General features: G+C 32.4%; 1 protein-coding gene across 1 annotated transcript in view; it reads right to left on the reverse strand.

The window, feature by feature from the left end:
- The window catches only part of LOC127730865 (uncharacterized), a 65,211-nt gene extending 39,536 nt beyond the window's left edge, over positions 1-25,675 (reverse strand). The window contains exon 1 of the mRNA XM_052239475.1: positions 25,132-25,675. Coding sequence (XP_052095435.1) covers positions 25,132-25,195 — 64 coding nt within the window. The 5' untranslated portion in view covers positions 25,196-25,675. The remainder of the gene's footprint in view (positions 1-25,131) is intronic.
- Positions 25,676-26,144: the final 469 nt, after the last annotated feature.

Here is a 26,144-nt window from a genome sequence, read left to right on the forward strand (position 1 = left end):
TTAAGGACACATTTGACAATTTTGGTCATACTAACTTATTTGTAGATCTTACTTTGCTGAACATTTTTGCTGTTCACAGTTTATCTTTATCATTAATAATATTCAAGACAATAACCAAAAAATGCAAAATTCCTTAAAATTACCAATTAAGTGGCAGCAACCCAATAATGTGGACTGTTAGATTCGTCTGAAAATTTCATAGCTGATAGAACTTGGCCTAATGAACATTTTAACCTCTCATCAGATTTGCTCTAATTGCTTAAGTGTTTGAGCTATATTAGCCAAAAGCTGCATTTTACCCCTATGTTCTAATTTTAGCCATGGCGGCCATGTTTTTTTACGAAACAGAAAATAAAACACAATCTTCATTCTAGATACCCTAAGGGTCATTCAGCTTAAGTTTGGTTGGAATTGGTTCAGTAATTTCAGAGGAGAAGATTTTTTAAAGTTAGAAAACATTATAAACAAATTGTGTTAAATTGTCCTTAAAGGGCAATACTCCGTAAGGGGTCAATTGACAATTTTGGTCATTAAACTTATTTGTAGATCTTACTTTGCTGAACATATTTGCTGTTTACAGTTTATCTTTATCATTAATACTATTCAAGATAATAACCAAATACTGCAAAGTTTCCTTAAAATTACCAATTTAGTGGCAGCAACCCAACCATGGGTTATTAGATTCATCTGAAAATTTCAGAGCTGATAGAACTTTACTTTATGAACACTTTTACCTCATGTCAGATTTACTCTAACTGCTTTGGTTTTTGAGATATAAGCCAAAAACTGCATTTTACCCCTATGTTCTATTTTTAGCCATGGCGGCCATGTTTTTTTGACGAAACAGAAAATAAAACATAATCATTATTCTAGATACCCGAAGGATCATTCAGCTTAAGTTTGGTTGGAATTGGTTCATTAGTTTCAGAAGTGATGTTTGAAATAGTTTACACCAGACGGACGACGACGACGGACGACGACGGACGCCAAGTGATGGCTAAAGCTCACCGTTCGGAACGGTGAGCTAAAAACGACAAAAGCAGTTCCGTAAATTTTTAATTAGCTTCCAAAGCTATCATTACACATTGGGGCTCAAGTATATTTGATGAAAAACCAATTAAGACTAATCTACTCATTATATTTGACATATATATGTTACAGTAAATTGGATCCAGAATCCTCCTAGAAGAAATTGAAATTCCAATCCGTACTAGTAGAAGTTGGCATTCTGATTTAAACATACTAAAACCACACTTCAAAGTTTTAGTGCATTTCTCAACGAAAACAATGTTTTTTTTTATATCATATTGTTTTTTCAACTTTTGTATGGAAAGACATCATTAACATTAATAAATTAGTTTGTATCTGATAGACAATATATATAAATACTTTCAATATGTTGTTAAAACTTTAAAGTATCTAATTTGAACTTATGGTACGGTGAATTTTAGTAAAGATTGCAGGACTTCAATGAAAATGCTCTACTGTGAAAACGATCAGTAGATATTGGCCCTACCTCTTTTTCTTTTATTATTCAAATTTATCATTAAAGTTTAGTTTATTCTTCTATTTCATTATGAAGGAGATCAAAATATTTTTATTATTGTGTCGCTTTAAGTAATCGTCTAGTACAATACAGGATCCTATTATTTCAAACCTAGATATCCCAATTTCGACTAGTAGATATTGGAATTCGAAATTGTACTAGGAGGATTACGGATTTTTCTGAATTCCAATTTGTACTGTAACATTATACCCCGTAGATTAGACACCTTAACTCATTGCCTGAATGTAACGTAATGTATTTTTTGTTCTTCCCTAAGCGGGATTTGAACCCTTGTGTCTGACATCGTGGCAACACCGCCTGTACCGTATCCAGCGCCCTAGACCACTCGACCACATAGGGTACATAAAAATATAGCTTTCGGTGGTCGATGTAATGCCTTTCCTAGTCGGCTTTATCTAGGGTTGTAACACAGTACATGATGTATAGTGGCAAGTAGATGGTGTACCTTTCAGATCAGCTATTTTGTCTGTCGTAACGGATGCTAATGTTAATTACCATGCCACCACATCAAAATTTTAATTTTACTATACACGTCTAAACATGTGAGCTTTATGACAGACATTATCCATCGGATAACACCTAGTATATATATATATACAATATATGTACATTGTCGGAAAATATAAAATTTATTTGTATGAGCTTCAGAAACAGGACGAAAAGCGAGGCTCGCCGAGCATTTCTCCTGTTTCGTAGCGAGTACAAATAAATTTTATATTTTCCGACAATGTACATATATTGTTTTTATCCTGAAATTTACACCCAACACTTGAAACATTAGTTGTTAAAATCTAAATCATTGTCTCTAATTTTTCAAAGAAATCGACATAGTTTAAACGCGGACCGCGAAGAGGACCCCAAAATGAACTGGTACGCAAAACGAAATATATCCACATTACCGCTTGCTCAACATGGAAGCGGGGGTAACAGGAGACTTTATTTGTACAAGTACAAATAAAGCAAAAATTTATTTGTGTACCTGTTATTTGTACAATAGTTAGCTAATTGCAGGATAAATAATTCGTCTCAAATTTAACCCAACAACGTTAGATCTTCAAATTTGCGTAGCAAATTTTTTTTGTTCTTCTCTCAGCGGGATTCGAACCTTTGCGTCTGTGACATCGTGACAACACCGCCTGTACCGTGTCCAGCGCTCTAGACCACTCGACCACCTAGGCTACATAAAAATATCGCTTTCGGTGGTCGATGTAATGCCTTTCCTCGTCGGCTTTAACTAGGGTTTTATCTATGTGTATTTATATATACTTGGAAATAACTTGTTTCTCTGATAAGGAACCTTTGTCAAGACGCTGAAGGTGTCTTAGCAAATGACCAATGCTGAGTTTTACAAACATATGGTTGAGTTTTGTATTCTACGTTTTCGCATGGTTTATATATCTATGGATTTTGTTAATACAAAATAACAAGTTGTAAATTTTATTCGACCAAAGGGCTTTTCTGGAACGCTCAAAGCCAAAAGTTTGAAAGCCATTGAGGTATAAGTACCGAAACACGTGGGGAGCTTTATGACCAAAAGGGGCCTACAAAATTATAGCCAAATCCATATAAGGTCAACACTGCATGAAGGAATTTGAACCTAATAGTTCTTTAATAAATCCTTGTCAGTATCGTTCCAAACATTTTCAATGTATTGGTATAAAATGTATGAAAATCTATATACTATACGATATTGGGTAGATGTTACCTTTAAATATGGATCGTAGGGTGAAATTACCTTACAGACTTCATTTTATGTATTCAGATACCCGCAAGTCATTATATAGATTAATACATTTTTTCTGTCATTCTTCCAGTTTCTTTACATCGTATCCCAATATGTTTAAAATTAGCATAATCTAATTTCGATAGTCTGTCGAATAATAACATTTCTTTAGTTTGCATATTTGTTGCTGTAAAATATTCTCCTATCACTTACACTTGATTGACATTTGTTGGCAATTTTATTTGAAATAACAGCAACATTAGAGCTAGCCAAGATTACATCTGAATCCAACAGTTTAATTTGAATGAAAATATTTTAACAGTTCATTTAAAGGCGTGATGAAAAGTGATTCCCAACACTCTATTATTGATTTCAGATTTATTTTATTCTTAGCAATATTAAGTAGAAAATCTGTTCTTTTAATAGTAACACTTTGTCGATACAAATGAGGTCTCAAGCTGTGACTGACATCAAATTCGTAAAAATAAGTATGATTATATTTGAGTTAATGTTTTTATTTGCATAATATTATATTCTTTCTTTCTTTCTCTTATTATGCATGTAGAATATGTTGCCTTTGAATACAATGTTTATGACATGTGGCAGATTGCGAGTGACCCAAGCACGTGGTCATCTGTGAACCATTTTCTTATTGAAACACTGCATTTATCGTTTTCCATGCATTGCACATTAAATATCCAGTCCTTAGTTTAAAATAATTTATTCATAAAAAAAATCGAAAAGAGTTGTAACAGGTGTGACATTTGTACATCAACCGACATAGAATATGGCCGATATCCGGGTACTTCGTGAAGCCAAAGTATCAAATTCAGAAATATCCGCTCATTTGGCGACTGTCTCAAACCATGTATGTACAATAGAATAAAGTATGTTTAACGACTGTCATAGCGTAATACGACAGGCTAAAAGTATTTATATTGACATCGTTTGGTGATGTTCCAATTTAAACGATGGCATTTGTAATTAATATTTGATCTCCGGTTATTGATAAATTAAATACAATGTGGTAACAGGTTAAACCTTTGTACTCTTGAATTAAACTTAGCTAACATTGTGTGACTTCATGTTACAAATGTCTTAATTATCTGTCGATAGTTATTTGATTTGATGATAATTTTGCTTTACGAAGCAATCATCGTTTTATATATGTTTTTAAGGACAGCTACAAATTAACATATGCACATATAAACCAATTTGCTATAAATTCATTTTTTGCAGTTTTTTTTCTTCTTCAATTGGCTTCAATTTTCTGATATTTGATTTTGTATTACCCCATTGCCGATTGGTATGTCGACGTCTCCCCCTTTTTTCTTCAGAGTCGAAAGAAGACAATGTAAAAACACAGTGTATAGATAATATTTATGCAACTTGTTCTTACTGTAGTCTGCCACGCTTGTTTTTTTCACATTACTGAGAGAGTAAAGAGATGGTACATGGAGTAGACAAATTCCTATATTGGGATCCTATAAAGAATCTTTATCAATTCTACCGTGTTAAACCTAAAAATAAAACACTGTTTTCGCAATGTAGTACATGAAGCGTTTAATCAGACTGAATGCGACCAATATACATCCAGAAAGGATAAAGTGTATGATTTTTGATTGTTGTGATAATATCAGAAAATTAGTTAACTACTCTAATAGATAGCAAAATTATCTCCCCTTGACCACTGACCCTTTCCTCATGCATTTGAACTATTATTTTATGTTTCTTTAATCACTCTGAAATGTCTATGTCATGTTGTTATTAATGTTATGCTCTTAATGGGCCCTTTAATTTGGAAAAATAAATATATTGTATTGTATTGTATTGTATTGTATTGTATTGTATTGTATTGTATTGTATTGTATTGTATTGTATTGTATTGTATTGTATTGTATTATTGTATTGTATTGTATTGTATTGTATTGTATTGTATTGTATTGTATTGTATTGTATTGCATGGCATTGCATTGCATTGCATTGCATTGTATTGTAATATCTTATTATTAATGGATAGGTTATTTATCTATATATTTATATAGAACATCCCAGTGAGATCGTTAATACTATATATTATGCACTGATCTTAAACTATCATTCTATCAGAAATCCCATTGTACCAGTAATTTTAGTTATTTATACTTATATTTTCATAAAAGTGTATAAGATGTCCTCCGATATTCGCATTATACTACCTTTCATATATAAAAACAAGAATTATGCGTCCATAAGACACCATTTTATTTTCATGTTCACTCTACAGTAAATGCAAAAACTGGAGAAAACTCGAATTTGGTATAGTTTAAAAAGTTAACATCATGATGAACATGTGTACTAAGTTTCATGTTGACATGAGCACGCCTTCAAGGTTACCCACATTAAGCCAAAATCTTTAACCTAGTACTTTAGCCTAATATGGCATGGGTGGATGAAAAAACAGACGGACTGACATAGTCTTATAAACATTATGCCCGCCTACTACTTTCCCAGTATTTTGTTTCAGACACAGGTTCAGCAATGTTTAAACCTACTGATAAGATGAGTCCATAAGATATTCTCACACACATTTCAAATATATAACATGTTGATCAGCGTAAATTCTATAAATCTAGTGCTGCAATAACTTATTCCTGTGTGTCATGTGTGTAAATATCTGGTGCTAATCAGATAAGCAAATGCATTGTAATCTGTTTTCAAAACTATCAAGTTTATCATTATCAGTATTATTATTATTATTTAATAATCAAGTTAAGTGCATGTTCGATGATAGGGCAAATTATTGCTTAAGCATAATCAAGCTATTTTTTTTATCAATGAAAATATATATCACAATATTTGTTTGATGAGTGGAATTCTCCACAAGTTTTAAAACTATGAAACATGATAAATACATGCATGTACATGTATCTAAATAACATGAAATCAATAAGCTAAGTTATTATAAGATTGATATATGGTATAGGGGGCATGTTTATCATGGAATAGCTGCTGTAACACTGACGTTCTCCCTAAATCTCCTTTAAATTTTATTTACATACATATGGTACAGCATATTGTGATTTCGTCCATCAGTTTGTTATTCACAAATCTGTTTTAGTATGTACATGTAATCATCGACCGGTTATTACACATTTGTTATGCCTTTAGTTAGAATTACGATATATTTATTCTTATATATACTGGTTATGCAGTAAAACATTGAGCATAAAGTTCTTATTTAATCTCGAGCGATTAATCCATAAAATACTGATAAACGTTAATTTTTACTATAACAGATCAATCTAGTATTAATGAACGAATAATGGATACAAACTTTAGTGCATATTAGACATCATTGACGGGTATTATTTTTATTTCCATCATTTCATGAACAAATGATTATGCATCTTGTATTTATTTTAAAAGGAAAACCAAGTTATGATTACACAGTTATCGTGTACATATTGTTTGGAATGCCATATGACTTTAAATACATTCAAAATAATGAAACAAAATTAAAAAACAAAACAAAAAAACTGAATTATTGATTGTTCCTCGAAAAGTTGCGAATCCTTAACCGTTACGTTCTTTTAAAGTTTTAAAACGTTCTATCCTTGAAAATGAGTTTTAAAAAGTTAAATCTAGGAATAGTTTTGTTTTGTAGAAGACAGTGTATTGATTTTCCTGGAAGTAGATTATACACCATGCATATTAAATTTGGTTCCCTAGTATGTCATGTCTTCCTCAAGTATAATTTAATTTTAAAAGTAAATTAACAATTTTCTAAACCAACATTCGCATTCTTTAGTAAGATAAAGATTAAAAAACCTAAGGCTAAAAACGTGAACTTTTGTTTTTTTATCATTTGCAAATGGATTAAGGTAAATTTTCGTATTATTTAAATAGATCACTAGTGGAAATCAAATTGAATTTGAAGTCGTGTAAAAGATCAGATAACTTAATGAAATGCTGGTTTCAAATCTAGTCTGCTGTGATTTTCATCCAAATATTTTTCATTTTACAGTATCATACAGTATCATACAGTATCATATAGACATCCAAGGATAAAATACAACGTTATTATTTAAATTAAGCAGAAGAATAAGTCTATAATAGACGTTATCGTACACCATCATAACATACCGATGAACAACGATACGTATCTGTTTTATGATCGTTAGGGGGACACATTAGGGGAGGTACCGTTAGGGGGACACATTAGGGGAGGTACCAATGGCATTATGCTTTTCATTTTGTTTTCTGTAGAAACAAATGTTTTATTTTTCAACTTAACAGTGATTTGTAAAGTTTACGGATTAATATTGCAGTAATTCCTATACAATTACAGGCTAAGACTCTAGAATACACTTTGTTTATGAAACTTTTAATTCCCCTTTTAAATATCTTAGGTACACATATTTGGCTTCATAACGATATAGAATTTCAATTTTATTTTTTTATTCTTCCTCGTGATTGTCAAAAATAAACATTCTTAAACGATTTACCTGACATCCAGTAAAACATTGTGTAACGATTTACCTCAGGAGATAATATATTGTATTGCTAAGTATCTATAAATTGAATTATTGAAGTTAAACGAGAAGGTTTTTGATAAATGTTATAACTATATTCATAACCTGCAATACCCCATAATGAAATTATCAATGTCACATTATTGTAACTAACAATTCAACAAAACTATTGGCAAATTTAATAGTGAGACAAGAACATCTATTTTGCACGCTTTTCCACAAAATTTGAAGATTCTTTCCAAAAAATCTTCAAAGAAGGATATGTGGACCGAAAGGCTTATTTATAGTTTCATTCGTAATATCGTATTAATACGGTATACATTCTGAATTCGATCATGTAATGTAGAGTGAAATTGATACATTAATGTCAATGATGTAATGTTGAGCGAAATTGATACAATGATGTGGTAATGAGCGAGATCGGTACATTTGATGTCAATAATGTGGTGTTGAGCGAAATTGTAGTTGATGTCAATGATGTAACGTTGAGCGAAGTTGATACATTTATTTCAATGATGTAATGTTGAGCGAAGTTGAAGTTGATGTCAAAGAAGTAATGTTGCGTGAAATTGTATTTGATGTCAATGATGCAATGTTGAACGAAGTTGTAGTTGATGTCAATGATGTAATGTCGAGCGATATTTATAAATTTATGTCAATGATGTAATGTTGAGCGACATTGATACATGTATGTCAATGTTGTAATGTTGAGCGAAATTATATTTGATGTCAATGATGTAATAATGAGCGAAGTTGTATTTGATGTCAATGGTGTATGTTGAGCGAAGTTGATACATGTATGTCGATGATGTAATGTTGAGCGAAATTGATACATTTATGTCAATGATGTAATGAAGAGCGAAATTGATACATTTATGTCAATGGTGTAATGTTGAGCGAAGTTATATTTGATGTCAATGATGTAATAATGAGTGAAGTTGTATTTGATGTCAATGGTGTATGTTTAGCGAAGTTAAAGTTGATGTCAATGATGTAATGTTGAGCGAAGTTGAAGTTGATGTCAATGATGCAATGTTACGCGAAGTTGTATTTGATGTCAATGATGTCATGTTGAGCGAAATTGTATTTGATGTCATTGATGTAATAATGAGTGAAGTTGTATTTGATGTCAATGATGTAATGTTGAGCGAAGTTGATGTCAATTATGTAATGTTGAGCGAAATTATATTTGATGTCAATGATGTGTGTTGAGCGAAATTGTATTTGATGTCAATGATGTAATAAAGTTGGTACATAAATGTCAATGATGTGGTGTTGAACGAAATTATTTTTCTGGTCAATGATGTTATGTTGAGCGAAAATGTATATGATGTCAAATAATGACCTGTTTGCAGTGTTTCTTATTTGCCTATAATTTTTCATTTAACGCACTATAGAGCAAAATCAACGCGGAAATCATAACTATAAACGAATTTCTAATATACATGTTATATTGTGTCGTTGGGTTGCTGCCTTAATTAACGTTTATTCCAAATCTCCATTACTTCATAATATACTATAGCATGTGGTGTACTTATACGATAAGTTTGATAACTAATGTAGTTATAATTGTTGTAATTGGATTTAAAGACTGTGTAATGACATGAAACTCGACATAAGTGTTGCATAATTATATAGATACAACATGCAATCATTTGGGAAATGAATAAAGAAATTGTAAAATTTTGTAAAAAGAACATGATTTTTTCTCTAAATTATCTTAAGCAAAATATTGTTAAAGTCGTTTGTGGTCCACGTTAAATACATATGATATAATTTTTCAGTTTTCAAACATTGGGCACAAAAAAATCTGATTCTCAGCGTTCACTACTCCTTGCATATTTGTTTTTGTATATTCATATGAGAATAACCCAGAAGGACAACGAAACAGTAAATAACAAAAAGGGTGTTTGGTGTCTGGTGGAGAGTTCGTCTCATTGGCAATCATACCCCATCTATTATTTTTATATCTTATCCATTCGAGATCACGTTAGTGTCACAGTTGTTGTGTTGTATCGTTTGATATGGAACGCCGACACTGTCTTATTATGACATTTCTCATTATATGATGTTCATTTACCATTATATGATGTCATTTTACCCTTATATGATGTAAAAATGACATTATATGATGTGCACTTATCCTTATATGATGTACACTTGTCATTATGTGATGTGAACTTGTCCTTATATGATGTACACTTGTCATTATATGATGTGAAGTTGTCCTTATATGCTGTCCAAACACATTTATATGAGGTGCAAACATCTTTATATCATGTCCACAATTCATTGAATGATGTGCTTTTTCCATTATGTTATGTGATTGAGTCCTTATATTATGTGATGCTTTCCTTATACGATGTAGAAACGGCATTATGTGATGTACAATCACCTTTATACGATATGCAATCACCTTTATATGATGACAATTTGACATTATCTGATGTGCAAATTATATTATATGATGTGCAAATTATATTATATGATGTGCAATTTATCTTATATGATGTGCAAATGGTCTTATATGATGTGCAAATTATCTTATATCATGTACAGATGTCTTTATATTATGTGCAAACTTCTTTATATGATGTGAACTTATCCTTATGTTATGTGCTAACATCGTTATATGGTGTGGTTCGGTTTACATCTTTATATGATGTCAGAACATCATTATCATGATGTCGAAACATCATTATGATGATGTGCATTCATCGTCCTGATGGTCAATGAACATGATTACGATTAAAGCGATTACTCACTACGTCAGAACTGATTCCAATCTGCTTCTGCGGAGTAACAATTAATCAGGCTCAAATTTTTAGCTGTCGTTTGGAAAATGGTTGAGATTTAAAAAGAGATAAACCTTAGCATATTAGTACCTCGTTTTAAGATGTAAAAAATCACACCTGATATTGTTGGAAAAATACAAAATATATGAATTGCAACGTTTTGTTTTAATCGATTGGTCTAAAATAATAAACATACGGAGTCTGCAATAATGAACATACGGTTGAAATTATTAAATTTAAGAAATAATTCTTTTATTTCATGCTCTTTGCTCATTTTAACAAGGGAGGGCATTCAGTGGCGTAGCTACCATTGACGCAACGACGCACTTGCGTGCACAAACGAAATGGCCCCAAAAAAAATTATAATTAAAAAATCATAGCAGTCAAAAAAAGAAAGAGTGCGATTGACTGTCACTTTATATATATAGCTGGGATATTAATCCATCTAAGAAACCAGACCATCTCTGTGCAACATTGAAGATGACGCCGAAAGAACTTTGCCCAAATATATTCTGTATTCTGCAAATACTTCTCACCATGCCACCCTCAACCTCTACTGCTGAACGCTCTTTCGGCGCTCTGAAACGCGTAAAAACGTATCTGATATCGACCATGGGACAAGAAAGACTTTCTTCACTTGCACTGCTGCACGTTCATTCTGATTTTGACATTGACACTAAAGAAGTTATTGACACGTTTAACAATGCTAGGCAAATGAAAATGTTACTCTCCTAAAGGACCTCGGTTGTTAACTTCAGTCTTACATACGGTCTTACATACGAACGTCACATTCATATATCACCAAATTAAAAATTGATTGTTTGAATTGCATTGTTTTCGTATGTTAACATATATGTCATGAGATGATCCAGTTCTCTAGCCCTTTCTTTCTTTGAAGCATAATAAATTGGCGAGCGTTGCAAAGTTTTTAGAATTTTTTAGTCAGTTTTAGGTCTTTGATTTGATATACTAGTATAGCAAAACATTCAACTGTGCATACTTCACTTCAAAATTAACCATCTTAGATCGAAAAAAGATTCATTTTCTGTAAAAAAAAAGGGTCCAAAATTTTTGCTCCGCTCGTCAACTTCTGCGTGCAGATCATTATAAGTCTAGCTACGCCACTGGCATTATATTTGTCAATTTCTGTACACCATAAAAAAAAATCTATAAGAAGTTAATACACGAATTTCTAGTATGTACATTAATGTAAATTTTGCCTTGCTGATTATTTTAGCTGTTCGAGTTTCTCTTTATATATTCTCAAGATAGACACAAAAGAATGGGAAAAAAATCGGACTTTGATAGGGTAATGGCTTATATAAGGGACAGTCATTTGTAACCCCAAAAAGAGGGATAGGAAGAAATAAAAGGGGCCTTTAATTTCATCATTTTTTTAATGGAAAGGTGCATTCAATTTTATATAGTTATAGATTTGCGGTATAATGTTATGGCGATGTCTTCAAAATCCGTAGGCATCAATTTTTACGCCTGGTTCCGCTCGCCTCAATTGTTAAAACCTGAATCCTTAGTTTCAACAATTTCACTAGCAGAAAATTTTTCATCTGAAGCTAATATCGAATGAAGGTGTGGTAAATATAAATGAGACCATAACCGGCAAATCTAAATTAAGTTCGTGAAGTCGCAAACAACTTCCACACTTGAAGTTCTAGATTCACTACTGACGCAATATTTTAAACTTATACTGCATTTAAAAACTTAATACGATTTTTTTGTTATTACGAACAAAAGTATTGAAAATGTGTGTATGTGCGTTTGTGTGTAATTGTCCGGTGGTGGCTTTTTTTTTTTTTGGGAAGAGGGGGGGGGGGGGGGGGGGGGTTGAAATTTGTAGGTCTTTGGAAAAGAGGGTATTTATTGACTGTTTTTCCTTCTTCAAGGTGTAGACTTGAAAAAAAATAAGAGAAATTCCACTGTTTCCTCACACGTCACCACCCCCAATGAAAGAAAATTACCATAATTATTACTTATTTATTTATTTTAACATTCCGATATATTGTTACCAAAGAGATTTCTACTTACGTAGCTTTCGTTTTTGACTGGTTACCGATTTATAAATACGGACATTATAGAGTGCAAAATAACATTCCTTATCGCTTGTTATAAGTTTATTTCTTCAATGAATACTCATAAAAAATTATTTTTTTTAGATCACAGATTAATAATATATAATTTGTACCACTACAATATAATAGTTATTACGGTGAGGTTGAATTAACGAACATTTATTCATCATCCACGCACGAACCTGTCTCAGAAAAAAAAATATATCTCTGTACATTAACATTACTTTCAGGTACAGATATGATTTTTTTCTGGGACAAGTGCTTGTGACCATCCACAAGAATTTGCGGTCATCCGATGATCAGTACTTCACTACTTTGATTATATCTGTTCTTGTCTATACCAGTTTTCAAGAAAAGGTTTCTTTATAGATAATTAAGTTATCAAAATAATAGCCAATAAAACAACAAAACTCAAAATTGCCCAAAAAGGACCTGTACTATAGAGTTTACTCAGAAACATTGCACTATTTGTTTTTTTAAATCTATTATAGTTTCCAGGATAAACGCAAAATGTTAAAAGCCGCTGCCGTAAATCTTCACTTTGAAAAATTCAAAATACAACTCTCTATCTGTAAGAGAACAACAGGTCTCAGTAAACAAGAAATAAATGCAGTGTTTAAGTTCATTTAGACACCAATCTGATTAGATTTCAGGTATTGTGTGTTCAAGCTTTGCTTACGCCGATCTGAAAACGCTCAATTCAAGACCATTGGGATTCTCTGGTTTTGTCGGATTGATCCACACCTTCAAAAATATGAAGGCTGAAATTTTATTGGCTGATGTAATATTAACCAGGACAGAAAGTAAAACGAAGTGTTGTCAGATCCTTGTAACCAAAGCTTAGACAGATGATCTGTACATTATATATTAATCATTTGTTAGACACCGTCCGACTGTAGTGTGGGTAGGAGCACGTGTATTTCCTTGATGGACTTTAATAAAAAAGAACATGGTTATTTTTTTTTTAATTTCATTATTGTTTTATTTTTCCCTGATTTAAAATGGAAACAAACTATTTCGCTCCCCTTCTGAAAATATAAAATCTCTTTCAAGAAATTTGGAATCAAACATTTTCCAAAAATGTTGCCCCCCCTCACCAAAAAATTAGCGGCTTCCCACAAAACCTTTTATATTGCGGGTTACTGCATGTGGTGGTGCTTTCGTGGTAGCATGTTCGCATAGAGTGGGAGAGGTCATGGGTTCGACCCCCGGCCGGGTCAAATCCAAAGACTTTCAAATTGATATTTGCTGCTTCCCTGCTAAGCCCGCGAAATTAAGGAATAAGAGCAAAAGCTGGTCGGCTCGGAATCAGAAGAATTTGTCCGGGTCAGGTGACATGTCTTCCTTCGGAAAGTTACCTTGTGAACTAGCATGTTAAAAATCCGGCACAGGGTGTCGGTCTAGTACAAAGCAGGGTTAATATTCATATCACATTACAGCTATTTTCCTAATGCATGTAGTTTAAAGGTTTGATTGGCTTGATTGCTTTGTTTTTATAAATGTTTGCTCATGCATTTTAATTAAGTTTTACAATTCTAATCAACAGATAGGCTGGGTTTCAGCTTGTATGATGTTATTGAATGCTTGAACAAACATTTATACAAACAAAGCAAGCAAGCCAACCAAACCTTTAAACTACATACATCAGGAAAATAGCTGTAACATGTTCTTGTACGAATATGCATATCAATTTGCCGCTGCACATCAAGCATCCATCCATAACCATCTATATTGAAGTTGTGAAATATATGCACGGAAACATAATAAAAAGCTGAAAGCAAATGAAAAACACCGAGTTGAAGTTCATTCCATATCTCCTTTAAAGCATTTTGGATGAAAGAGATGGGCGCTCGCTGGTCGAGTGGTGTGAATAGTCGAACTACTGTATCACTTGTCTGTCGACACTTAGGTGTGTGAGTTCGAATACCGCATGTGGCAGGTAAGCTCAACTCCTATCTTAATTGACCAGAATTGTCAGTTTTCCAAACGAAGGTTGGGTGGTCTCTCTGGGAACTTCGGCTTCCTCCACCAATATAAACTCACCGCCACGAAATAGCATGAAAGTGTTGAAAGTGGCGGTAAATATAAATCAATCAACAAATTAATCAATCAATCATCCATACCGGTATAATTATGGCCTCTAAATCTATATCTTTATTCTCATAAAGTCAATGTATGACATCAGTACAGAGATAACAATAATAACTTTACAATATATACAAAACAAGAGAGAGGTTTCAAAAGTCTTTAGTCAGGAGGATAAAAAATTTAAGATATATTTCTAATTCTCTTTCCAGATCTTCTGGTATAGTTCTGTTAAGTCCTGTAATATTTTTACTCACTAAGAATTTTTTTTAGTCAATCAAAAGTAAAGAAAATAGAAAAGGTGATAAGTTTACTCCTTGTCGAACACCATTGTCACAAGCAAACAAAGTATTTCGAATTATAATTACTAGAAGATGCCAGCGAAAGCGCGGAACAATTGGGCAAGTGTTGAAACAAAGAGTGTGGACACAGTAATAAGGTGGACACAGTAAGGATTTGGACACGTTTAATGCATTTAATTCTTTTTCTTTAAAGAGACGAAAACGAGGAACATAATGCAAAAGACGGGCATCACCCCATTCATCTCTGTTGGAAAATAAAAATATCAAATACCCTAAATTGAAAAAGTGTGGCAAAGTGTGATTTTCAGTGGGTTTTTTTCCCTTTTAACTAAATAACCGTATGAACTACGTAAAGTCCTTTGACATTACCGAAAAGGATCAAAATGAGTACACAATGAAAAAAATCCCATCTAATCGGATGAAAAATAAAATCCAAAACACTTCACCAGGAATCAACCCCTCTGTATCTCAGAAACCGTTGACGCCACTCCAAATCTGTTGTCATACTCAAGTTGCAGAATTTTATTAGCAATTAAAAAAATCTCCATTAAAATAAGTTGAAAATAAACAATCTGTATATTCAAATATGTGAACATTACCCAACCTGACCATTTCGCATTTCGCGGGCAGTACGTGGACTAAGCATGCGGTCTCCAAATTTGGACATTTTGGCTTTTTCTGTGGAAAAAAGATTGTTTCAAAGACAAATTAAGGAAGTACAAAACACTACATGTATACGTCATATCACAAATATTTCCGACTTTGTATGGTTTTGTAGGAGTAACACTACATTATACATCTTACCATTTATATTATTCAATAACATTTTATAAAACAAACCATCTCGCCATATTATGCACGAGTAGATAATTTTATAGCTATTGTTGTGAAATATTTTTAAAACTGACTGTGAGTTCAATGGTGCATTTTGCAATGAATAGAAATAAGAAGATGTGGTATGAGAGCCAATGAGAAAACTCTCCATCCAAGTCATAATTTGTAAGAGTAAACAATCATAGGTCAAAGTACGACCTTCAACACGTAGCATTTGCTTAACCCAAATAACAAGCTATAAAGAGCCTCAAAATTTGTTTTATCATATTTTCGCCACAGCCGCAAATATCTCCAATTAGCTCCTGTATCAATTGATCTTAATCTCCCTCCGAAATGTTTGAAACGTTGATTTTGTTAAATTGCATTGTCTCATTTTTCCTATTAATTGCACTCTCGCTAGCGATAGACACATATTTGAGCTGGGTTTATAGTTTACAGAAGCAGATCGGAATCAGTTATGACGTAGACAGTAATCATTCTAATCGTAATCATGTTCATTGACCATAACGACGATGAAAGCACATCATATAATGACGTTTCGACATCATATAATGAAGTAAACCAAACCACATCATATAAGATTACAAGCACATAATATAATGACACAACCACATCATATAAAGATATTTGCACATAATATAATGGTAACTGCACATCATATAATGATATGTACACATCATATAAGTATATCTGCACATCATATAAGTGTATTTGCACATCATATAAGGATCTTTGCACATAATATAAGTACATTTGCACATCATATAAGAATGTTTGCACATCATATAAGAATGTTTGCATATGATATAAGTACATTCGCACATCATATAAGTACATTTGCACATCATATAAGTATATTTGCACATCATATAAGTATATAAGCACATCATATAAGTATATATGCACATCATATAAGTATATATGCACGTCATATAAGTATGTTTGCACATCATATAATGATGTTTGCACATCATATAATGATGTTTGCACACCATATAATGATGTTTGCACATCATATAAGGATGTTTGCACATCATAGAAAGGTGTTTGCACATCATATAATGACAAGTGCACATCATATAAAGGTAAATGCACATCATATAATGAAAATGGTCATAACAAGACAGTGTTGGCGTTCCATAGTTTGAACTGTTTTATAATATCTTGTCATGTCGGGGCCTTTTATAGCTTGCTATGCGGTATGTGTTTTGCGCATTATGAATGCGTACGGTGATCTGTAACTGCTAACACCCACGTCATTCTCACGGTCTCTGATGGATAGTTGTCTCATTGGCAATACTATCATATCTCCTTATTTTATATAAAAGTAATGAAAAGTTATCATATTGTGTCTAGGTAAGTTTGTTTTTCAAACATTATTTACCAATTCTCTAAATGTGTTTTGATCATCTATTTAGAAATGACATTTCAATTTCTCTTATTTCGTTAACTTATCATGACACCGGTATGGCAAAAACAAAACTTCTTATAAAATCATTGTTTAATTGCCAAATCCTGTAACAGTTTGATATAATAAGTTCACAATTCCTGTTGAGTTGATTGGATGGGACAAAATTCGCGGTTACATGTGATTCAGCTATACTTTGCGTATGTAGAAAATAAAGATACAGATTGGTTGGCCATAACACTTTCTGATTATTATCTCAATTTTTATGACCTCTTTGACACATCTGTAATTACGCTAGGAATGTTTCTTGTGTTATTGATTACGCCGTTACAATCTAATATCGAGTAGTCTTAGAAATAGATGTTCATCAAATTATTTTTGACAAATAGAACACCATCATTTTTATTTTTATTGATTCTGTATCTAAACTGTATAACGCTGTCTGTCCGAGAAAAAAAGAGAATTTATCTGAATAATTACATGTCAACTATCTGTCTATCAGATGTAATTTTATATTTTATAATTTTCATTATCATGTGACTGAAATATAATACTGCCATTTGCGTGACGAAAGGTGGCGATCTTGTCACCTCGTTATGTCCACTTTCGTCTCGGAGACCCAGAATGTTCTCCAGATTTAACCCATCTGTTGTATTAAACTCCTAAAATCAGTTTTACTGGTCAAATAAAGAAATTAATGTAATGTGTTTTTGTGCTTAAGTGAGCGACAAATCTACATAAAATCTCGTTGTTTAAAAGGCCATACGATGAAATGTAGTTGTCTATTGCTTACATCCACGTCCTTTGGGGAATATTTGTCTCAATGGAAAGCTTACTACATCTCCTTTTTATTATATTAATTGCTGGGTTTGTAGCTCCAGTTGTGTCGATGCAGTAGAATGTGTGTCCCCGTGCTTTGTGTATATGTCCTTATTTTTAGTTATGTATTTTTTACTTGTGAGAAGGCTGTGTACCTTTAATTTGTATTATCAGCTCTGTTCTGTTACTTTAAATTTATTACCGTGTATTATCTTTGCCCCCTACTATGGTTTTACTATAAGAATTCTTATATGTTGTGTATTTGCCCTGTGATTGTTAAATGTATGTTTGTGATGTTTTACTCACATCTTGACACCGGGCAGTGTATTACATTAGAGTAATTCTACTGCGCTACCTATCGTCGACATATTCAAAAATTGTGTTCCTCATTCAATGCTACGAATTTGAAAGTATTTGTATGAGTGTATTTATAATATATACTCCCACAACAAGAAAAAAGAACTGTATTCTATAGATATCATATTGAATATATTACGTTACTGTTCTAGTTGACAATGTTATTAACCATGTCGTATATATTGACAAGTACGAACATTTACAGTTTGAATTTAAACATTTTCGACTTTCACTTCAATACCTATTAAGAGATTTAATTCCCTTAAAATTGCATCGTCATTTGTTTCCTAGAACATGTCAACAAGATGGAAGAAATGTATGTTATATACAATGACAAAAGCACATTGTCCAAGGATTAAACTCAGTCCAATAACTTAAATAGTGATAAATATATTAACATAAGCTTTGTTAATGTTTAAGTTAAAGAACTCTTGAAATAGTTTGTGCCACTGGGCGTTTACCAAATAATTATCAACCAGGCAATAGAAATAGTCCAAATCGCCATTTACAACAGTTTTGTGACAAAAATATGATTGAAAGAGCACTGCATGGTGAGGAGAAGAGATCAACTTTTATTGTATCTCATTTAGTAATCTTATCCCATATATGTAATTTCATACGCAAAACATAAAATTAGAAGGTAAAATATGTGGCAGGTGTACTTTTTATTCTAAAAGAATGTAACTTTTTATCGTGTTTTTTTTTCCTGATAAATATTTTATATGGTGTGCAATAATAACTTCCAAAATTTAATAATGCAATTCAACAGTAAATAATTGGTAAGTATAAAGTACCTTAATTTAATATGGAAACGTAAAGTTAGAAATAAAACTTTACAAAAAAGTTAGCGATTGAAAAATGGAAGAGGAGATATGCTATGTAAATCTCATTTGCATTATTAATATAAATAAAGAATTTAATCAGTTATACAGCTGTCTGTTGTCGTTATTTACTTGTTACATAATCGATGGCTTCATAACAAATGGAAAACTGATAGAAACGTGCAATGTTTGTCTAATTTTATATTCATATCAACACGCGCGAGCCTCTTTCAGAGAAAAACTGTCTTAGACAATCAGACGAGTATTGATTGCCAAATAAGATCTTCAGAAATGCTTCTCTGCAAAAGTTGTATAAATGTTATGCAAGTTATTAACGTTTCTAGCACCACTTAACTAACAGTTAACTAACATGCAAGATAATAGACAAATGGCTTCCAAGGACACTAAGCAATCATTCGCCCCTTCACACGTTTTTCAAATTACAAAAGTTCAGCAAAATCATGTTACGAAGTGCAAACATCTTTACTATATCACATTTCCAAATACATGGGTAAAATGAAAAGTAAATTTAAAGAGTAAAAAAATTACAGATGCTACACAAACGGGTTCTTCAGTTATCAGATACAAACTCCATAAAGTCTATACGAACGGTTATTAACAAAATATCACAATACCGAAAACTGGATACATCACAAAGATCAAGATTTACGATATTATTAGAAAACCAAATTGGAAAAATAAGTAGATGACAAATTGAAAGCTCTGGTGTTTTATGTTGATGACAGAAACAAATATTGCATATAATGATAAACATGAGGATCATTGATTCAATGTTTGTGTAGTTTGGAATTAATAAACACAACAAATTCCTCCTATCTATTGAGTAGGAATGGTTCCTGTGGATTTCTGCCATCAGGCCAGATGAATAATGTCTAACACATTTCTTTGCTATTATATTAACGAATTACGTTAAGCTTTGTAAGCTAAGCACGTTCAAAAGTCAGAAAAAGTCCAATACCAACATTGAGAACTTCATTAAGCATTATATTAAGTCATACATTTTGTATGATGTTTTGTAGATATCACACAGCAGAACAGCAGTAGCACGAAGGAAGAAAAGGGGAAATTTATTTGTTAATGGTTTTGTTTTAGAACGATAAGAATAAAGAATTAAAATAAGAATAAGAATTTTATTAATCTAATCAAGAACCCATAAAGGGCATCATTTACAACAATATTATGCACAATGTGATTGGAAAAAGAAAAACTAGATCCTAATATAATACTATCATGTTATGGACAGGATCAGAGCCTAACGCATCATGTGTCTTACATAACTATTACAATTATTCATAATAATTAAATATTATTTTATATATTTTGTATCCAACTGGATCTTATTTCTAAACACTTAATAATATAATTGCCTAGACACATAAGAGTTGGTAAATGCTCATTTGTGAACAGCCAGAAATATTTTTTATCCTTGGGTAATTCTTTAAAATTAGTACAAAAACTGTTTACTTTATCCCATAATAATTTTCTCTGTTCGTTATACAAAGGACAACTTACTGTAAAATGGGTCTCATCTTCAATAGAATTTGAACCATGTGATAGGCAGTGATGACATAGACGCTGAGTTCTCTCTATGTATTTTTTACTATATCTATCTTCCTATATATTAGACCATGTGCATATCATGCAGGGTTTGAATAATGATACGAACGATTAGTTTCGTTATTTATATGTTTATAAAGACTACATCTTTTTGTCTGTTTGGGTTCAACGCCACTTACCATGGTACGGCGGTCTGATTTATCGGTTGAGAGTGGGTTCAACTCCACTACCATGGTTCGGCGGTCTGATTTATCGGTTGAGAGTGGGTTCAATGCCACTACCATGGTACGGCGGTCTGATTTATCGGTTGGGAGTGGGTTCAATGTCACTTACCATGGTACGGCGGTCTGATTTATCGGTTGAGAGTGGGTTCAATGCCACTTACCATGGTACGGCGGTCTGATTTATCGGTTGAGAGTGGGTTCAATGCCACTTACCATGGTACGGCGGTCTGATTTATCGGTTGAGAGAGTAACAGGGGTAAATTATCTTCAGAGAACGAAGTCCAAGACTATCTGTCATCATAAATATTTTCGAACAGACTGAAATATTTGTTTGTTTTAACGATGGATTGTTGAATCGTAAACTATGGTATACTATTACCTATGTATTTGATGATGGGAGTTTTAACGACCTTGACTGGCAGCCCTCGCACGGTCGGGATGTATTTGATAAACAAATTATAATTTTTCAATTACTGCCGACTGAAATTAATGTATGAATAGTCATTCGTCTAGTATTTAATCTTACAGGAACGAAATTGGCTCCTTAAAATTATTCTTTAAGTTAAGTCTTTAATTTTTAATCTCACCATAATGCATTTAAATATATGATACCTTTAAGACATAATTAGTTAAGTTGTGTATAATAGTAAGGATTACAAGTAACGGTCTTGTTCAGTTATTAAAAGCATATTTAAAAAGAAAATATGAAATAGTATAACAATCTCTGAATTCAATGTTAATTTCACCCGAGGCGGGATATGTATATATATTTTAAAGCCAGTTTTGGATTGATGCAATTATAGTTTATATGAGTTAGCTAGATTACGATACGGTGCTCTAAATGGAATGTGTAATCGTGCACCAATTCCTTGTCTTATAAACCTAAGGGATATTCAAACTCATGTGTCGAAAATAAACTGACAACGCAATGGGAGAATGATTTGTAGCAATAATTCTTCCAAGGGAAGTAGGGTGACTTCCTTTTGTATAAGATGGAAGTAGATTTTACTGGATTGGATCGTTATGATCCCCTTGTGCATTATACATCAATAACAGAAGAAAAGAATTATTGATAATTTATAAAATGTCGTCACTTGAGGGCGGGATAGAAGATCTTAAGTCAATAATTGTATTTATTTTTCTCTCAACTCAAATATTTTGTATAACAAAAATCATTATGTCATTAAAATAATTTTTACCATTCGTCAGTCTGTTATTTACAAATGTAAACTTACAAAATATGGCACTTTATAACATAAGGCTCATCCATTTTAATTATGTTGTTTTAATAAGTCATTAGTTTCATTCAAAATTTCTTCAGTCATTAGTTGCAATCGAAATTCTTAGAAGAGAAATAGACACTGTGTAATTATTAGATGGATATTTTAGATTAAAAGGAAAATGTCATAGTAACACCATACACAGTATGGCCAAAACCTGAAACGAGTCAGTGACAACTATTGCAGCACTACGAATAATGTATTTATATACATAAGAACTAAATACACAATTCATCTCAAGTTTTAATTGGGGGTATAGATATATGGTCATCGTTTTAACTGGGGGTATAGACATATGGTCATCGTTTTAACTGGGGTATAGACATATGGTCATCGTTTTAACTGGGGGTATAGATATATGGTCATCGTTTTAACTGGGGTATAGATATATGGTCATCGTCTTAACTGGGGGTATATATATATGGTCATCGTTTTAACTGGGGTATAGATATATGGTCATCGTTTTAACTGGGGGTATAGATATATGGTCATCGTTTTAACTGGGGGTATAGATATATGGTCATCGTTTTAACTGGGGGTATAGATATATGGTCATCGTTTTAACTGGGGGTATAGATTTAACTGGGGGTATAGATATATGGTCATCGTTTTAACTGTGGGTATAGATATATGGTCATCGTTGGATTTTTCCCGTCCGGTCGAAAACCAGAGTTAATTTGGGAGTCGCTAGGCTGTGCGGAATGTATTTATAGCAGGCACGTCTGGTCAAAATGGGAACGTTTAATCCAATGCACCTTGAGTGCCACGCTCTGTTCATGTTAAAAAGCCTTTCGACACTTACGTAGCCTGTTGCAAGGCAAAATTTCTGCCCCTATTGATCTTACCCTAATTTCCCACCCTTCATTCCAGTCGACTTACATTAGAGAATATATCTTGTATTTTAATTGTAAATTTGTTCTCGTCCTGGATACGCATGAACTATTCACCACTGGACGTTAAAAAGCAACAATCAATCAATCAAGCCATTATTTGTTAATAACTGTGTAAAATTATGGCAGAAAGCTTTAAGAGTTTTAACGTTTAACATAATACACTGTTAATTCTACGTGTTTGGGTCAATCTTTTACTGTTAGTGTAAGTTATGATCTTTAAACGAATGGGAGCAAACAACACAGGACGTACATAAATGGGAGAAAACAACACAGGACGTAGAGTAATGGAAGAAAACAACCCAGGATGACAGAAATGGAAGAAAACAAGACATAGTCACACATCTTTGCCTTCGTATGGAATTTTAAGCAGGTTTTCAGTATCTGCTGTTTTATTAGTGTAAAACACCGAAAGTAACTAAAATACACATATTTTACTGTCGAAGCCTTGATTTGGAACTGGCATTTTCAATATCTCCAGATTGTATTACAGTCATCTTTTAATTTTTATACGTGAATTGTGTCGTTTTTCAGAACAAATCCACCATGTTAATTCGTAAAATTATTCGCTCACTATTATTTAGATATTTTGTATATATACATCTTTAGTCCCTACGAGTACACGCAAATTGATATATTTTCATTCAGGCGGAACAGATTGTATCGAAAATTCAAATTTATTCAAATTTAATCATTAAAAATTGATTCCTCGGGTCACAACACAAAAAGCCACGATTCTGATAAAAAAATTAAAACATAACAGAAAGGTACATTTTTACTTCAATGGATAAATATTACAAACATGATGATACACAAGATTCAAAACGCAGTCACTGTTATAATTCATCCTACAATGAATGCATTCAGCCACGAAATGTTCCTTACTCAAGCAGCAAAGCTGTTATAGAAACATTCGCTCACACACTAAATGTGGTCAATTTAAGTGGCTTGATATTGTCCCTATATCATAACAAAAATATACTACACTTCTTCAGAATTTGTGGTTGGAACATCTTAATATTTTACACAATTGCGTCTCCTGCTTCCCCTATTAAAAAAGTGCAAGTAACGAAGGGCTTTAATCATAGATCTCTCTCTTTCTCTCGTTGTATGCTATAATATAATTTACTTAGGGAACTACCATTTGATTTTTATGGGGGGGTGGTGGCTAGGATGAAAAATTTTGTCCTGCATTTTTTTCTAGTTGTAATCTCTGTCCTGCCTTTTTATTTTTCAGTCTATACGGTCCTGCCTTTTTTTTTATTAGTTTATCCTGACTTTTTTTACATAAATTGTCATCCCGACTTTTTTTTTTACACTTCCAACATAACTTTATGGTTTTATATTTCAATGCATGAGCTATAAATTGATATATCTAAGATGTGTTTTGTATTTTATTAGCAGCAATATACATAAGAGGGCCTTATGGGGGATTAGTATTGTACTAACTGAGGTTACCTCTTAAATACTCTTATTATTATACACTATAATTTCTGTTGGATATAAACTAAACGGAACTGACAGGGATGCAAGGTTGGCCAAGGCTCGGGCCAAGGTCTTAAAACGGAGATATCTTAAAGTTATCTTTTTACTATTCCTTTTACAATTCTTGAATATAAAACTCCATTTCCTTTTTAAAACCATTACATGCTCCTTATCAATTAACATATTACTTTTGATCAAATAAGGTGTTATGTAAATAAACGTTCAATACAATCTCAAATATTTCAAATATATGTATGTATGAATGTACGATATCAATGTGTAGAATGTAAACAAAGGTATTTTAAAAATATAAAGGTACGCACACACTTGCAAAAAAAAATATATGAAATTAGACTTCTTACCTTCAGTGGACTGTGATAAAATCCATGTCAATGAAAATGTTAGAAAAATCACGGCAAATTCCATTTAAAATGTGAAATAAAGTTAGAATATGTAGTGTGTTGTTATCCTACTGTTTACATTATATACTGCCCACTCAACTGTACAGAATCGTCCCTTTAAACGGTGAGGCGTGTCGTGATTTTTATAAGTTATACATTTTATATCCCATATTTCCTGGGTTTAATTGAATAAAAAATATCATGGCAATTACATCACCGTCGTGCGATACGGTTATCGCTACACCGCCAGTAAAAGTGCAACAAATGAAACGACAAATTAACGTATTTTCTTTTTCAGTATCTCGTCTGTTTGTTTCCAATATAAGAGTCGTGTTTTAACGATTAGTTTAGCCGTAGCCATTTCCTAAGACTAATAAACACTAAAATTATGGATTTCTGTCATTTAATGAAGCTTAAATACTACATACAAGAGGTGGAAGAATGAATCGTATGCAGTTTTAGTCCGGAATCCTCATGTGTGCAACAGGCTTTACTATGTCACTAACAAGTGCATTCATAATACTTCTTGACTTCTATACCTCAAATTATATTTATTGAATACTATCTTAGTAGTTTTGTTATAAAAACTATACTTTTTATTATAAACTTAAACAATGTTTTACCAGAGAAGAAAAGTGTTTGCAGGTGCACGTTTTCTAATCTAAAATTAATTTCATTTCAGTTCAAAAATGTCATAATGAAACACTTATGATTATACTAATAGATGTAAGCCAGATACCGTTATGTTATGTTGTTTATTAAACCCTCCTGATGTTAAACATATGTACAATTCTTGACTTTTGGTGGAAGGAAGGGGTAGGGGCTATAACACTAAACCAAAACAATTCCCCTCTAGATTCAAACCATGTACATACATCTATCAGACATGTTGTGACAGCAAATATACGTTTACGTTTAACTTATAAAGGAGAAGAATTCGCGGTTTTTCGTTTTAACCGATGCCTAGGCCACCT

Source organism: Mytilus californianus, unplaced genomic scaffold, assembly GCF_021869535.1.
Source record: "Mytilus californianus isolate M0D057914Y unplaced genomic scaffold, xbMytCali1.0.p SCAF_2, whole genome shotgun sequence".
In the NCBI taxonomy this organism is placed as follows: domain Eukaryota; kingdom Metazoa; phylum Mollusca; class Bivalvia; order Mytilida; family Mytilidae; genus Mytilus; species Mytilus californianus.